General features: G+C 49.3%; 1 protein-coding gene across 2 annotated transcripts in view; it reads left to right on the top strand.

Moving 5' to 3' along the window:
* TTC7A (tetratricopeptide repeat domain 7A) overlaps positions 1-15,731 on the top strand; it is a 159,381-nt gene extending 143,650 nt beyond the window's left edge. For both annotated transcript variants that reach the window (XM_088524277.1, XM_088524276.1), the window contains one exon: positions 15,302-15,731. In XM_088524277.1, the coding sequence (XP_088380403.1) occupies positions 15,302-15,523 (222 nt within the window). In that variant the 3' untranslated portion in view covers positions 15,524-15,731. The remainder of the gene's footprint in view (positions 1-15,301) is intronic.
* The last annotated feature ends 283 nt before the right edge of the window (positions 15,732-16,014 follow it).

The raw sequence follows: 16,014 nt of genomic DNA, 5'->3' as shown, positions 1-16,014 counted from the left end.
CAGAGAGAAGGAAGAACCCCTCCTGGAGTGGTTAGGAAGGTTAGTTCTAGTTAAAGGAAGGGGAACCCACAGGCGCCTTGGCCAAGTGCTAGCAGCAGCGTGGTCAGCTATGGTGGCCCCAGCTGTGCGCTGCTGTCCCTTACGGCGCACAGCACAACAACTAAGGGCTTCCACAAGGCTGGGAAACCAGCGTTTCGGGAGTTAAATCGGGGAAGAGGCGCGGTGCAGCCATCCCAAACAGATCCATGGGGCCATGGTAGGAATATTTAAGACACTGCTGTCCAAAACCCTCCAGGCAGTGTTTTTTAACACTCAGCCAGCATACAGACTTAAGGTCAAACAAACTTCAGCTGCAGGAAGACAGATGGGCATGGCATAGCAGGTGTAAAGCTAACTTAAAAATAGAAAGAAAAAAAAACCCATAATGACGGAATGATTTTGATCTTGCTAAAGTGTCTTAAAATTCAAGTTGATGTGTCAATGGAACAAGCATCTCTTCCTTGAATGGCAGCCAATGCGAGCCACAGGGACTGAGCTAAAAGTTGATGCCTGTTGGCTTCTCCTCTAGGATCTGCTCCCACGCTGCCACGTGATCTCCAGCCTCTGCTGCCACAGATTCAGATCAATACCACAACTGTGGCCTTGGGTTCCCTATCCCCCCGTCCCCAGACAACAACAAGAGGCAGAACATGATATTGGCAGGTTGCAGGCCAAAAAATAGCCAGTGGGGTCAAACTGTGCAGCGGCTGCAACAGGAACATGACCCACCGTGGCTTCCTGCATGTGCTTCGAATCCTCTGCACCACGGGGCTGTTTCTGAGCAACGCGGCATATTTATGTATTCAGCACTGTCCCCCTGCTCCTCCCTGCCTTCACCAGCCCTAAATCGATATTCTCATCACATGTTTGGCACAAGCATCTCGTGCTAGCTCTGTCTGGAGCTATTTTGGCTTGCGAGTGATCTTGTGAACAAGTGTGTCCGGCTTGCAAAACCCCAACCGCAGAAGTAAACCTTGGCAGGCTGTTTCCCAGGCAGAGCAATGCCAGCACCTAAGCAGGCCTGAGGAGAAAAGGCCCATCTTGAGACTTCTCCCAAGTGTACACCCCCCAGCCCAGGCCTGCATAGATTTCTGCTCAAGAAACTCCTGCAACTGCCCCTCAGAGCAAGCCAGCAGCGAATGCCAAAAGCAGAACAGGGGCCGGGGAGGGATTTCATTCTCCTACTCGGCCAGATCCTCTCAGTGATAAAGCAAAGTGGGTAAAAGCACAAGACATGTTAACTGAAGCGAGCTGAGCTGTTCCTTCATCAGTGCCTGAGGCTTACTCAGTTTATCCTGCATTTAATTCTGTCATTTTAGGCCCTGATCCTGCACTGATATATAGGAGGGTGACTTTCTCCACCCATGCCTTCAGTCCGTCAAAAAAAGACTTTAACATCATGAAAACCAAACCAGCTACTCTGAAATTTTGCTTAACCCAACCCTGAGCAAATGTATTATTATTTAACTTGAATTTCCAGTTAAAAAAAAAAAAAAGAAGAATCCAGTACTGCACATGAGCAACTTTAGGCAGTTCAGATATACCCCCAAAGCCACAAAATGGAGATGGCATCAGAACATACAGAGTCCTCGACCAGCCACACCCCTTAAAGCCAGTGAAGTTTTGCCAGCATGTCCTAGCTGGAGCTGCAGCTAAGGCTTTTATGGATCTATGTTTGTTTAAAATTGTCTCCAGACTACCTGGAACTAAAGGAGCCAGGATCTTCACAGAGCCTTTGGACGTTGTTTTATTTGTTTTCATTTATGCATGAATTTGTTTCAAAATACCCAACTGAGCAATAAGAAGGGATTGCTTTTAATCGTTAGAGATGGTAGCATGCTGTTTGCATCAAGGACATGCAAAAATAAAGCATCAGCTAAACTGCACTAGGAGACTTTTTTTTTTATTTTCTCTAGGCATTTCTGCAAATAAAACCTCTCCGTCAGGATAAGGCATCATCTATATGCTTGGTTTGCCGTCCCAGAAGGGTTACCCCACTGTGCACAGGCGGTGCACATGGATGCATGTGTGAAAATGGGGCTAAATTCTGCCCTTGCTGAGAACCGTGAGGGAGGGTGGTCGTGGTTACATTGACAGCTGGGATCTGGCCAGTGGTCACCTAACACCCAAACCAGAGAGAACCTGGCCTTGATCCAAGCCCTCTTTAATACAATCAAAAGACGTCAGTGCTGCAGAGCAGATTTTTACATCACATTCATAGGGAGAGCATTGCTAAAGCCTGAGTTTTCTGCTTCCCATGCCCTCCTGCTGCCTGGGTAACTGGTTTAAAATTAGCTTGTGTCCTTTTTATGTTCCATTGGACAACATAGATGCTGGAGAAAAGAACACCTTCTGCCATGCAGCTTTCCATTAACATTAACAGCAACTACTTCCGTGGCTGCTGCTCTCTCCCTTCTCTTGTTTTATGTCTCTTCAGCAATATCCTTCCCTGCCTGAGTGACTGAGGTTATAAAACACGGTAATTATAAATCTCATTGACTGCCTCGCGTTCAAGGGCGTGTTGCCTGCGAGCATAGCTGCGAGCGTGTTACCCAGGAGACTGTCCTGCAGGCTTCAAAACAGAATTGTTCTGACCCAGCGAGCTTGTCGGAGGGGAGAACATTTGGGATGCTGACCTGCTGCCACAGCACAGCAAATGCATTTTTCTCATTTCACAGCAGGGCAACGCCGCAGCACAAAAGGGCCGATACGCTCAAGTATTCTTTTGAGGCATGACTTGCATCTCACTGACAAGTGCTAGGTCGCCAAGGATGGAGCGAGGGAGCCTCGGACAGGGATCACAAGCCAGAAGTCCTGCTGGTCAGCTGTGCAGTTTCAGCAGCTCTCTCCAAACATTCAGTAGTCTTAGACCTTGCTGGGCAAAACCACAAATATCTCAGGCATTATTGCATGGTAGCAGTAAACACCTTCCTACGTTCAAGTCTGGCTGTGCCACTAAGACAGGCTAAAAAGCATTTGAGTGAGTGCCAGCTGGATGTTCTGCCTCGCACCACTAACCTTAGTGTGCTCCAGTGCCATCGTTTTCCCCGGCGATCCGATTCTCGAGTCAGGATCTGTCTGGGTGCTCACCTCAGTCTGAGGGGGTGATTCTCAGTAGTGGTCATGATGCCCTACAGTGAAGAAGCTACGCAAAGCCTTGCCAATCCCCACGCTCCCCAAGTCATTGGAAACCTGAACAGGCTCTCTAGAAAAAAAGGAAAGAAAAAGAAAAGCTTCCCAGGGCAATAGCAAACCCCAAGCACTGCTGTTGCCATCCATATTATCAATTACTGTCAGTGCAAAGAGGAACCTTAGTGCACCGTATTGCCTCGGCAGTTGCTCCACTTTTGCTCAAGCTGGAGAGGGAATTGAGATGCAGAGCAGTCACTACCAGCAGGTGTGCCAATCAATTAAGTCGAACTGGAAACATCCTGCTGAAAATGCCAGTGTTTTCCCAGTGCACCACCGCCATCAGGGGCTTCTGCGGGCATGGCTGTTTGTAGGAGCGGCAGCTGGCGATGCCCCTCGCGCGCTCCGTGTGCGGGCTGCCCTGGCACAGCGGCGCGCGGCTCCTCTCACCCCGCGCCGCTCGGCAGCGCTGCCGCACTGCGGCCTGCCTGGCACCTGGGAGCGATTCTCTCCCTTCCTGCAGCAGGTCCCAGCAAATTCATTTGCCCTTCTCCAAAAACAGAAGCCGCTGTTAGACTCCCACCAAACGCTGCCCCCAGGGCCTCACGTGGTGTAGCTGCTCCGTGGTGGCGGTACCTCAGGTTTTGTCTACAGTTACTCTGCAGAGGCTTCCAGTCGGTTCCAGAAGCTTCCAAGAAAGTTCCAAGTCGGTTACTGGTCATTTGGCTTCATCCCTTACCTATTGTCTCTGGAGGGGCTGCAGCCATTTTTCCCACTCCCTTCAATTCAGTGAAGGGCTCTCTCCAGTTAAAAGCTGGTGAAGCTGAGCCTGCAAACGAGGTATTCAGATATTCAGACCGTCAAGAGCTAGTCCCTAAGTAAAAAGAGAAGTAGCTATTCCTCCCTGCACATGCTTTTAGGCAGCACTATGCTGCTTTAGCGTCTTTGAGAGCTCGTGTAAAGTGAAGTTGGCAGGTCTTGTGGTGCTTCCGTAGGAATGAGGCCTTCTCCAAAGGGTGAACTGCAACTAGATAGTTATGTTGCTAGACCAATTCTGCTACCACTCCCATATGTGCTTGTTATAAGAATAACAAGGCCTTTTCTCAGTGTACTGTATTGCCTCTGAAACTAAAAGACAAGTATTGTGGTGTATTGCTAGGTACCTCAACAACATTTCCCCAAAACCAATTACTGACTGCTGTATTTTGGCTAAATATGTTGAGCTCAAGTTTCCATCTCTAAAAGAGCATCATATCACTTCAGACCGTCAAACAGTCACAGAAATGCAGCGAGATCTGGACAAATTGCGCTGGTGGCGTGGATGAGTAACAGGTTTTTCATGCCTGACTTCCAGGAAGACGGCTGCTATCGAAGTCTCTGGCATGGGTATTACAAGACAATTGGCAGTTGTTTCTCAGCTGGCACATAATCACATCAAAAAAGAAGTACTTGTCTCTTGCTAACAGTCTGAGAGATGCTGTAATCAAGTAGCTTAGATCATCTCCAAGAGGCCTGGGCCTCTGCACAGCCTCATTGCTCAGGTTCACACTAGGGGAAGTCGGGTTGTAAATTATTATAGCAGATTATAGCAGATCATTTACACTAAAATAGCAGTCCTTTCTCCCAGTACAGGATTCAAAAGTGCACCTGTCTATGTAGCCTCTTAGCCAGGAGAGGTGTACAAATGGATTTCAGCCTTTTGATCATTGCTTTAACAACGAAGCAATACACAGTGTGCACACACACACGGCAGTGGTGGAAGTGCTGATTGGGACCTGCACGGCAAGCCAAGAAGCAAGAGGCGTCAAAATGAAGATGTGTATCAAGAAGGCAAGAGCTCCAGCGACTAAAACTTCACACGAACCCATGGTGGTCAGTAGCTATGGGCTTTTTTGCCACCTGTGAGCAGAAGCTATTTGAATCAAAAGGATTCCTGAAAGCAGGATGACTTCTCATGTCAAAGAGCATCCCCACTTTCTCTTATTGCACAGCTTTAAGAGCTGAGAGAATGTATTTGGAAAAAAAAAATAAAAAACAAAAGAACACCCTTCTTAAAATGTCAAAGATAAAACAGTCATTCACATAATTCAAGGAGAAAAATACTTGTTTTGAAGCAGTGCTGAAAAGAATGCAAAGCAAACTATAGCCCAAATGAGTTTCTCCACACGTAATCCAGAGGCCTGTCCTCCAGCCTGTCCCTCCTGCGCCCGCTGGAGTTGCAGAGAGTCCTTGAGTGCGGGTTTGTGCCTGCGGCAGGCTTGCACAATGACGTGCTGCGGTTGGCAGGGTGATTGTGAAACATTTGCTAGCAGGCAAAGGTCTGTGGGAGCAGACATGAGACTGGCAGGTGGGATTTGATAGCAGAGATCTTGTGCAGCTGCCAGAAAATCACAGCCCAGATGCTGGGGCTGAACACATGCTGCCTGGTAAGAGGGATGTTCGGAGGAGGCCAGGAAGCTGGCAAGCGTCTGGCAGGAGAGAATTTGACTCTGCTTCCCCTGCGGCTCTACCTAGTCCTGGCTCTGTGCTCTGGCAAGCCGCAGGGTTTTCTGTGCGCAGTAGGTAGCTAGACATGGGGATGTGCAGCACTTTTTCATTAGCCTGCCCCCCAAAAGCACCTTACTGCATGAGGCATCTCTTCGTCTCTCCAGAAGCTGTCCTAAAACCCTTGCCTATCATCTGCCTCCACCCCCCTTTCCTCCTCTGCATGAGCGGTCTCCTTTGAGCTGCCTTCTCCTCTCACACATTCGTTCTGCAAGGAACATTTTTGCTCAGCTCCTCAGAGACCGTGCTCTTCCCAAGGCCTTGATCTTCCTCGCATTCCTCTCCACCCTTGCTGTATCAGAGACACATGTCCTCCTTGCAATGTGCCAGAGCAGCGAGTGCAAGCGTGACAGCAAAGCAGCGCGGAGCATGGACCAGCCACCTTCCCTCCCGCAGCCACCCAGGTCGGTAGGATGCTAGGTCCACCAGTGCAGCCGAGCAGCAAGGACCTCCGCTCACCCGTGGCTCCCACACTGAGCAAAGCAGGCTGCACTGCTTCAGCCAGGGCAGATCTCCTGGGAATACATGTCCTGTGAGATGGCTCCTCCCAAAAGCGGCACATTGGCCGCGCAGGACTTGCAGGTGCAGGCCGGCGCGGCCTCCTGCGGAGCGGGCTTCTCTGCTGCCTTTCCCTGTGGAGTGATGGCTGCGGGGAACAGCTGCTGTCAGGATGCTGCTTTCTGCCCCTCGGTGCAGCAGTTGCAGCACGGAGCTCCACAAGTCACAAACAGAGGGGTTACCGGGCGCAGGGCAGGGACAGTGGGAGGAACCATAGTTAAAACAAGTTCCAATCTGCGCCTAAGAAGAGTTGTCCCAGGGGATATCCCTTCTGTTTGGCACGTACCTTTTCAGCCCTACCAAACAGGACAAGGGCAGACAACATTTGCCTTTGGAGAAGATGGGCAGTGTCCTTCCAAAACCATGGCTGCTTAGCAGATTCTGTTTTCCCAACTCAGAGGCTTATTGCAGAATCCCAGGAATGTTCCTGTGCTTCAGATATCCCAAAATAACTGCTCTAAGCTCTCCTTAGGGAAAAGCAATCCTTAGAACAGTCTCTTAACTCATTTTTTTTTGTGCAGAAGCCACTGAGCTTGAGGGAGAGAACTTATCTTTTCCTCTAGTCATTCTGGCTCCCACAGGATAAATGAGCATTTTGGATGCTCACATTAAGAAGTTTGTGTATCCACTCAACTTACCATGCGAGGAATCGCGAGCACTTCATTTCCTGGGTTCTGTTTGCCCCAAAAGAAACTCCCCGTCAGTACCTTCCCCCCTGCAAAGCCGCTCACTGGCAGCTTTGGCAGCTGAGCTGCCCGAGCAAATCCCTGTGTGTGCAGCAGGATCAGGGCTCCGAAGCAGCAGCTAGGGGCTGACAGAGCTGCTTGCAGGCCTCTTGCAGCCTCTCTTCCTCTGCAGTCGCCAGGCTTCCTTCCTCCACTCAGAGGAGCCGTCACAAACAAGGTGATACGTGGCTCTACAAAACCAAAGCCGTCAGTCAGACACTTTTGGTAGCCGTTTCCTCTCCTGGGGGAACTGCGCATTTCCCTCATCATCTTGAGCCCAGAGCTGCCCAGATGTTAAAGGCTGCTGTACGGAACCAAACAGACCCACTGTGCAAGCACCAAGGTCGCCATGAGGGTCTGTTAGTGGGAGAGCTGCTGCTCTGCTGCCAGAGCTGCATTAGCCCCATTTCCAAGAAATCTCTCTAGCTCCTGCCTATCCGTGCCAAGCACTTGCATGCCTTTGCCAGGGTAACTTATCCTGTGTGTCCCCGAGGTGCTCATTACCAGGTTATTTGGGCTCTGGCTGCATTACTTTAGAAACCACAGTAAATTCCAGACAGACAAAACTGCCCAGCTCTTCTCCGTTCCCTCCTCTAAGATGTGTGTAACGTTTGACAAAAGAAGCTCCTGCATTTCTTAAAGTGCTCAAGTTTCTGGGGCCTTTCACTCACCCTGGAGAGGAAAACTTGCATCCTGGCCTAGAGATACTGGGCTTGGCCTCATCTCTCCCTAAGTCCAAGTCTGTAGCAGAAGCCTCTCTCCTGAGATCCAGCCTCATCTTCCAGCAGGTTTTTAGCTTTGGTTGTGCTTTCCATGGGCGTTAGCTGCCATGCTGCGATGCTGCGATGGTGCTCGGTGTGGTGGTCCCCGTGCTGCACCTTGCTCTGAGATCAGGTTAAAGTCTAGGAATTTTAGCAGGCAAGTTGCTCATCTACAGCTGAATCTGTAAACGATATTTCCAAAGGTACTCGAGGAACTGTTGAACAGGAGAAGGGGTGGAGTGATCGCTCCTTTTACACTGCAACTTTAAAGCACTGTTTTTCACAAACAAGCAAACCAGTTATATCAGTTTAAGTTCTGTGCTATTTAGGCTGCCTGTTAGCACTAAAGACAGAACACAGTGATAGACTACAGCAGTATAGTGTATAGAACAGTAGAGATGTAAGTAAATAGAAGGGAGGGGACAGGAATTAGCAAGAATCCTAGCTTTGCAGCAGACTGCCATGAGGAATTGCTCTGACCACACTCGGAAGAGGGAAGCACGAGTTTCTTCTTGCCAAGCAAACAGGAAGCAGGAAACATCACAGCTCTCCAGTATCTTTGGCCCATGGACCTCAGAGCACCGCTGCCATTAACACATGTGCAATATTTATCAAAAGGCTTTAATTCTTTATCTTCTCAGTGAGTTCATCCACTCATTCTCTATTGTGCATGTAACAGAAAATACAGCGGTATCTATAATTCAGCAAAAACTCTTCACACGTGCAGGTTCATGATTTATGAGACATTTTAGGTTAAGAGAAGGCAAGGAATCGTGCTCCCCACGGGCCGAGCGGCGGTGGAGCCGGAGCAGGATGCGCTGGCTGGAACGCAGCCCAGCGCTGTGCGTTTCCTCCAGCAGCCCAGCTGGCGTCGAGCGGAGCTGAGCCTCTGCTCCGAGGCTCTCCTTGGAGCAGTGCTGAGGATGTCATCCACAGCATGCGCTATCCCTGAGACTGCCGGTACAGGAAAACCATTCTTAACTATTTCATCTCTCCTCTCAGGAGACATCTGCTGCAGTGTAGATTGACAGGCCATGGGCTTCCATCAGCCACGTCCTCGCTGCCTGCACCCCTCCTTGGAGACCACGCGCTTTCCATGGCGAGTAATGCAGCCAAACTGTCCTTCAGTCCCAAGGCTCATGGAGAGCCCTGGCAGGGCTCAGGTTATTATTTGGGAGAGCCTGTTCATGACTCGTGTGTTGAGACAAGACTTACCCTGCTCAGAGAGACAAAGATAACGTGCATGGGAAATAAGCACATCAGCCCCTCCTTTCCTGTATACCCAGGCATTGAAAATTAGGGAAAGGTCCAGCACTGTTCTGGAGGAAACCTTAGCATCCGGGAATTCCTTATCCATCAGCCACAACACACGGGGGCACTCAGATCAATTGGCCATCCAACTCTTAAGCCTGGACCGTGCCAGCTATTTGCAGCAGGATCTGGCTGTTGGGCACAGTAGAGCACAGGCACCCAGCACCTCTCTGCTGTGAGAACAGGGGCAGAATCGCTCGGGTCTGCAGGGAGGGCTTCATTGCTGCCACAACTTAAAGGTATTTTGCTCACAGTTGTGAGAACTCACTGAGTGCACAAGAAGGGCAAGTTCTAGCCCTCCTCAGCCTGAGAATGTTGAATCTTTTTGTGTTAAAGCAGGTCCTTCGTTTGCACCCCTGCTCCCTAAATCATTTCTGATGGTTTAATGCAAAATGCATTCACAGCCCATGAAGCACAGTGTAGAAGACCCCCTTTCTTGTCAAGTTAGCACTTCTGAGCATTTTGCAAATATGTTGCATGCTTTTTCTCCATTGCTGAGGCCAGTCAGGATCAGTCTTGTGCATTCCTTGAAATATGTGGACATAGCTAGCCTGAACCTCACCCATCTCAATAGGGCTTTCTGCCAGGGCTTTCTCTTTCACTGAGAATTGGAGCCTTAGCTTATAAATTATGTATTATGAATTATTATAATTTACTGGCTTTGCACATCCGAGTGTATATTTTTGCAGACAACAGGAGGAGCTTGAGACCTGTTTGAAGCTGCTGTGCGCTCTGCTGCAGCATTACTATGACAACTGCTAAGAGCTGGTCTTGGAGAAACCCTGCCTTCCCTAGGAAAACAGCATGTGAAACAAATACTGCATTTTGTTAGTCTCGAGCATGCGGCTGAGGCATCTTGTTAGGCTTCTTTGCTTGCTGCTTCATCTCTGTGATGGTCTCGGCAAAGGAAGAACTATCTGGAGAATATTCAGTGCTGCAAACAATTCGGCTTTGAATGAAGCCTGAGTGACGACAATCCAGTGAGGCAGAAAAACAGCATTCTTCTCATTCTTCCTGGGCTTGTACGAGCCTCCCTATGAAGAGATCAGAGCCTCCTGCATGAAATGCTGCCTTAGAGTTTGCTTTCTATGACAGTGAATGTTTTATCATGTTTAAGCTTCAAACACACTACCACCATGAGACGCACCGACTCGCAGCCCATGGGGCAAGCTGAGGACATGGGCTGCTCCTCTCTTTGTCTCTTCACCATGTTTCTTTCTTTTGGTTTTTACTCCCTCTCCAGGGATGTTTCCCCTGCTGCCGCTCTATGGCTGGCAGATCAGCTGTGCGTGGAAGAGGCTGTGGTGGCTTACGTATCTCTGATTCTTCAGACTCACACAGTCTCCCATTACGGTTTTGCAGTTGTATTTCTTTGCTGTATCATCTCATGCTCATCCTTAGGACACAAAGAGGTTTGGGCAAAGGTTGGCAGCTTTCTGCTTCCAGGCTACTGAAGTACCAGAGCTGAAATCGCTGAGTGACGGCTACCGAGCTGAAGCTCCACGCGAAAGCGCGAGTGCTGTGAAGAGTAATGCAGAATCTTGGTGTTTGCTCTTCCCAAATTCTTCAGCAAATGAAGCATTTCAGCATCACTGGCTGATAGGGCATGCAGTTTCCGTGGACATCTTGAAAGAAATCGGAGAAAAACGAGGTCTGAAGTGCAGAATGAGCGCACTCTTACATGAGCACTTTCCTGCACTGTGCATTGGCCTTGCCAACACCTAATCACCTTTCTAGAAAACACATGTCCATCTTGCTGGGTGTAGTAGGGAGTAAGGATACCTGATTTACCCTGAAGTTAGCCAACTAATGCACTAGAAGCAGCCCAGCAGCAAGAGGTCTGCATCATCTGATTTGCTCCTGTTACTTGTTGTATAATGGAACAAAACAGTTCCACTCCCTTGAGAAAAATTGCAAAGAGGACTTCACTGTGGAGGTCAGGTTACACTCTGCAAAGAGAAGCTGCATTCAAAATACATATTAAAGGCAATTTTAAAGGATAAAGAAAGATTCTAGTCCAGTGATACAGGCTCTCCAAAAAAAAAAAAAAAGGAAAGGGAAGGGAAAGGAAGGGAAGGGAAGGCAAGGGAAGGGAAGGGAAGGCAAGGGAAGGGAAGGGAAGGGAAGGGAAGGGAAGGGCCATGCTAGCAAATCAAAAAGCAGCCTTCTGAGAAGGGAAAATTGAAAGAAAAAGCTTTTCCGGACATCTCTTTTCAGTGCAAGTCACTAAGGAAGGAACAAATCTGGGCCACCTTAGTGCAAGCAGACTAGGATGCCAGGTCTAGGAGAACAACAGTCTGTTTTCTGTTAGGTGTTCAAACTAAACAGTAGCAACCAAAATTTTGATTTTCATTACTAAAAATAGCCCCATGAAGATTGTGCATGAAGCTTGTTTTATTCTTCTCTGTGTTATCTTTTCTGACCTATTGAATGAGAATTTTATGAACCAAAAGCCTATAAAGAGATTTTTTCAAACTGTGAAGAAAAACAGGCACAAATCAGGAATTTCAGGACCTCATAGTATGAACTATACTTACTTCTCTTGATGGAAATTGAAAACAAATCACTTCTTTGCCAATGTAAATTGAAATATAGCTCTTCTATATTGCTCACTCTTACTTGCTTACCAGTTACTAGGTATCACATCACTGAAGGCAGGGGAGTCCAACTTGGTGTCATTTTAGAGGTAGGACTGGGTTTGGGTTGGTTTGTTTTGTGGTAGATGGAGAGAAGGACTGAAGGATCTTTGAAAAAGCTGCCCATAAGCTCCTCCCCTCCCCACCTGTCCAATTTTTAAAAGTATATTTAGGACTCCAGCCACCAGCCTAACGCTCCCCAAATCAGAAAACCAAATCCCATATCCCTGCACTGCTGCCGTCATGGCTGGACTAGTTGGGTTTGGCTTTGCCACCATGCTGCATTATAAATGTATTTTCCTTAATTCCTCTAGCTCCTCTTGCATGCTCTGGACTGAAAGCCCAAGCCCCACTGGTCTGGCCCTTGTTTGCACCCCAAGGCTTACCTCCAGCCCCGAAGAACAAAATCAAATTAATCCGCACACACAAATTGCCCTCAGTGAATTAGCACCCAGGCTCTGCAGAGATGCGCCAACGTGACCAGCACGTGGAACACGTGGCCAGCAGGGCCTGTGCGAGCCCTCGCTGGAGCTCCAGAGCAAAAGGATTCCCACCCGCCACTTGGTTTGGTTCTCCTTCCCCTCCGCACTTTTATTTTTCTTCCTATTTATGCAGTGCTTCAGATTAAAAAGAAGCCCGTCCTCCCAGCTTAGTAGGGCTTGTTGCAGAACCAGGCCCTCCGACAAGAAAAGACTCTGCTCAGGGGTACTCACCAGCTTTGGGAGGAAAACAACCGGGGAAAAACTAGAAGTGCCGGTGACAGCCAGGAGGTGGCAGAGGAGCGAGGCCACCTTGTTCGCTGGGCTCTGCATTTCTGCATGGCAAAAAGGCCCCACCGCAGCCCCCAGAGAACACAGCCCAGCGCCACCTTCCTTGGCAGAGAGTGCGGTGGCACCCGTGAGCACGTCCCTGCTTGCATTCACACTAATTGCTCATCTTCCTGAGCACTGACTTTATGGAATTATGCATGCCCAGCAAGCAGATGAGTTTCCATAGAAACTCAGGAACTGAACTTTCATTAGAAAAAATCTTTTTAAGAAAAAAAAAAGTCTTCCAGATAAAAATGCAAATTGCCTGTCAGTGGGTGGCTTTCTGAATTTATATATAATTTTTTTTCCCTTTGCACCGTAGGCAGATTCCAGCTGGACCTACATAGCAACGACACGCAGGCATTGTTTATAGCTAGCCAGACTCCATGGGGAAATAAGAAATTCAGTAGCAAGGAGCAGCACTCAAGTGCAAATACCTCCGGGAAACAAAAAGTGGAGTGTTCAGCGGTGCCCGCTGGCGTAGGCTGCAGCTCGCAGGAGCCGCGGGTGCTCGGCCAGCGGGGGAGCCTGGCCACGGCCGCTGCAGTGGCGCAGCCCCAGCGCGAGCCCCTCCGGCAGCAAGTGCCTCCCTGCGTGCATTTCTCCCCCAGAATGAACCAAATGTTATCTGCTCGTCCAGTAGTTTGCAGTCAGCAGCGTCTCTCTGCTGGCTTTGGGGCACACGAGCTGCCCTTTCTGGGGTTCACGGATGGGCACGCGCGCCAGCACCCCACAGCGCCCACGTACACATGGGCTACCCCTTGTCCCTGCCCCAGGTGCCCGGCCCGCCTGCCTTGGGGGCTCCCCAGCCACCAGGGAGCAGGATCCTCCCCGCTCGTCAGAGGGGCCGGGAGTTTTAGGAAGAGCAATTTTGTGGTTGGGGCCCAGTGTTGGTCTGAGAGCTCACCTCTGTTCTGGACTCCATGGCAGACTCGCTGCAGCCGCGTCTCTCACCCTTTCTCTTCCTCATTATCCCTGTCAAGCTGGTGACTCCCACTCTGATTGCCCACATTCCTCCCAGTCTGCTCCTACACGCTCCCACTCGTCTCCAAGCAGCTACGTCCACACCGAGCTCTCCCTGTGGAGAGCCTGTGTCTGAACACCGGGGAAAGAGCAAGGTTAGGCCTGTTGCCTCATCATTTTTCAACAGAAAGTTAAACCTAAAGGAAAAAACATCTGCATCTTTCTGTAATCAGATGTGGTATTGAATTGATAGCCCGGTCAAAGTTACGTGCAAGGAGGAACCACCTTTATTTGAATAATCACATCCTTCTTAACCCTTCTCTGGCAAAGTAATGTATTTTTGTAGTTATTAGTAACATCATGGCTGTATTTTCTTACAAAAAGGTTTCCAGTACATGGCATGTATTTATTGTGGGCTGGTATTATACATGGCATGCTTTATTGTGGGCTAATATTGTACTATGGACTGTTCTGGTATGGAAACCTTTAATTGCTGGGCATCTTGCCTGAGAAGGGAGTGGAAACAGCGCATTAATACGCTGGGATCCCTCACCCAGCAGCGTGTAAGGACAGCGATGGTCCTGACAAAGTAGCAGGTGCTGAGTGGGCTCTGCTGGGGTCCCTCACCCCGTAGAAGAGCTCTTTAAGCTTGTCCTGCCAAAGGCTCCCTAGAAGGGTGCCCTGCTGTAGGTGCTGGAATACGGGAGGTTTGACACGCTAATGGCCATGGGCTGGGCCCAGGCAGGCACCATGAACATGTTGGTGCTTCCTGAGGCTACAGCTGGTGTCACCCGACAGCGAGATCTGCAGCGCTGGCAAGAGGCTGGTCCCGGTGTGCGCCCGCCGAGGAGGGAGCGGGACACGGGCACCCGCAGCGCGTGGCACGCAGAGCCCAGGGCACTCGCCTGCTGCGCAGTGAAAAGGGAGCCGGGCTCGTTAGGTGCTCTGTGGGTTCAGGCGCATCCATGCGAGCCCTATAGGAAAACATGTTCTTCCTACCACTTCTTTCATCCTCCCCCTCCTGTTCCTTCCAGATGGTTACACCCACTTGTGTCTTTTCTTACCCTAAGGACAGCTTTTTAAGCAAGAATTCTTCATCCTTCTCCTCCCCCACAAAGCTCTAGGCTTTACATGGAGTGCAAATAGCACTTGGACAGAGTGTGCTGATGCTGTTACATACACTCAGCCCTGGCATACAGTTCGAGGCCTGGAGGGGACCTCACCCCCCTAACTATGCTATTTTTTTCAAAAGGAAAGATCTTTCAATTGGAATGTCAAGACCTAGGATCAGAGAGACTTAACTCAGACCCAGCTGGATGTACTGGACACACAAGAGAATGTAGATACTTGGAATAATTGAACCTGTGTGTATTTTCCTGTGGATTAAAAGCAGATGTAAGCCTCTGAGAGTGGGATGCTCCAAGGGCGCTCTTATTAGCATCCCACAGCACCAGTATGTGCTTTCCCAGTAACATACAGCTGGAGCATTTGCAGGGCAGGATCAGTCAAAAAAAGAAAAAAGGCAGAAAAAAAATCACAAATGTTCCTCTAAAATATATACCATAATCAAACAAAAAGCATACATTAGTAGCCAATAGCTTCTCTTCACCATAAATAACAGAACTCTCTCTTAGGACTATGATATCTGCTCTTTTTCTGTCTACCTAGACTGTCAGGAGCTTTTGTGGAGACTCTCAGTCTTTCTGTTGAGCCTCTCAGGTCAGTGGAGAACGGCTGTCCTGGTCTGAAATGCAACAGGAGGGCGGCTGGGGAGAGAGTCTCTGCTTTGCGCTGTTGTTAACCGCTCATCGCTTGTTCACGGACAGGGCCCGGTGCTGAGCAGGCTCGGGAGGAAGGACCTGGCGCAGAAGGTGCTGCGGGACGCCGTGCGGACGCACAACACCAGCCACAGGGCCTGGAACAGCCTCGGGGAAGTCCTGCAAGCGCAGGGCAAAAACGAGGCAGCCGTGGAGTGCTTCCTCACCGCCCTGGACCTCGAATCCAGCAGTCCTGTCATCCCGTTCACTGTCATACCCCGGGAACTTTGAAGCCTCGCCCTTCAGCTAAGCATCTGCACTCAAAGGACAGGCACCAAAGAAACAAAATAATCACAACCACAGAGAAGAAACTCTGGATTCACCAGACAAGTGCCATTGTAACCTGGAATTGAGCAAAACCATTCCAGGATGGGGCTCAGGTCTACATGCTTAGCTGAGAAAAGCCCAACTTTAGGACAATATGCAACGGGCAGGAAAAAAAAAATGCCTTCTTTTGCTTCACAGATGCCTGTTCAAGTTACCAGCAGGAGTGTTGGTTCAAGGTGACTGACTGTAGAATAGTTGATGCTGGAGTGTAGCTGTTCAAAGCACTTGCACCTTTCAATTTTTATTAACATTGAAATGCCCAGACACTGAGTTAAAGCTCAGGCCTGCTCTAAGCAGGAGTAAATGCACCAACTAACTTGAACCAAGATGTGCTTAAGTATGTGATTGTCTCCACATGGATCTGACAAGATAGGAATGACTATTAGACTATATAG

This window comes from Tinamus guttatus, unplaced genomic scaffold (genome assembly GCF_059628265.1).
Source record: "Tinamus guttatus ecotype Peru unplaced genomic scaffold, ASM5962826v1 Tinamus_guttatus_pri_ptg000208l, whole genome shotgun sequence".
NCBI classification, from domain to species: domain Eukaryota; kingdom Metazoa; phylum Chordata; class Aves; order Tinamiformes; family Tinamidae; genus Tinamus; species Tinamus guttatus.
Note: the sequence above shows the minus strand (reverse complement) of the source record. Positions and strands in the feature narration are given on the sequence as shown.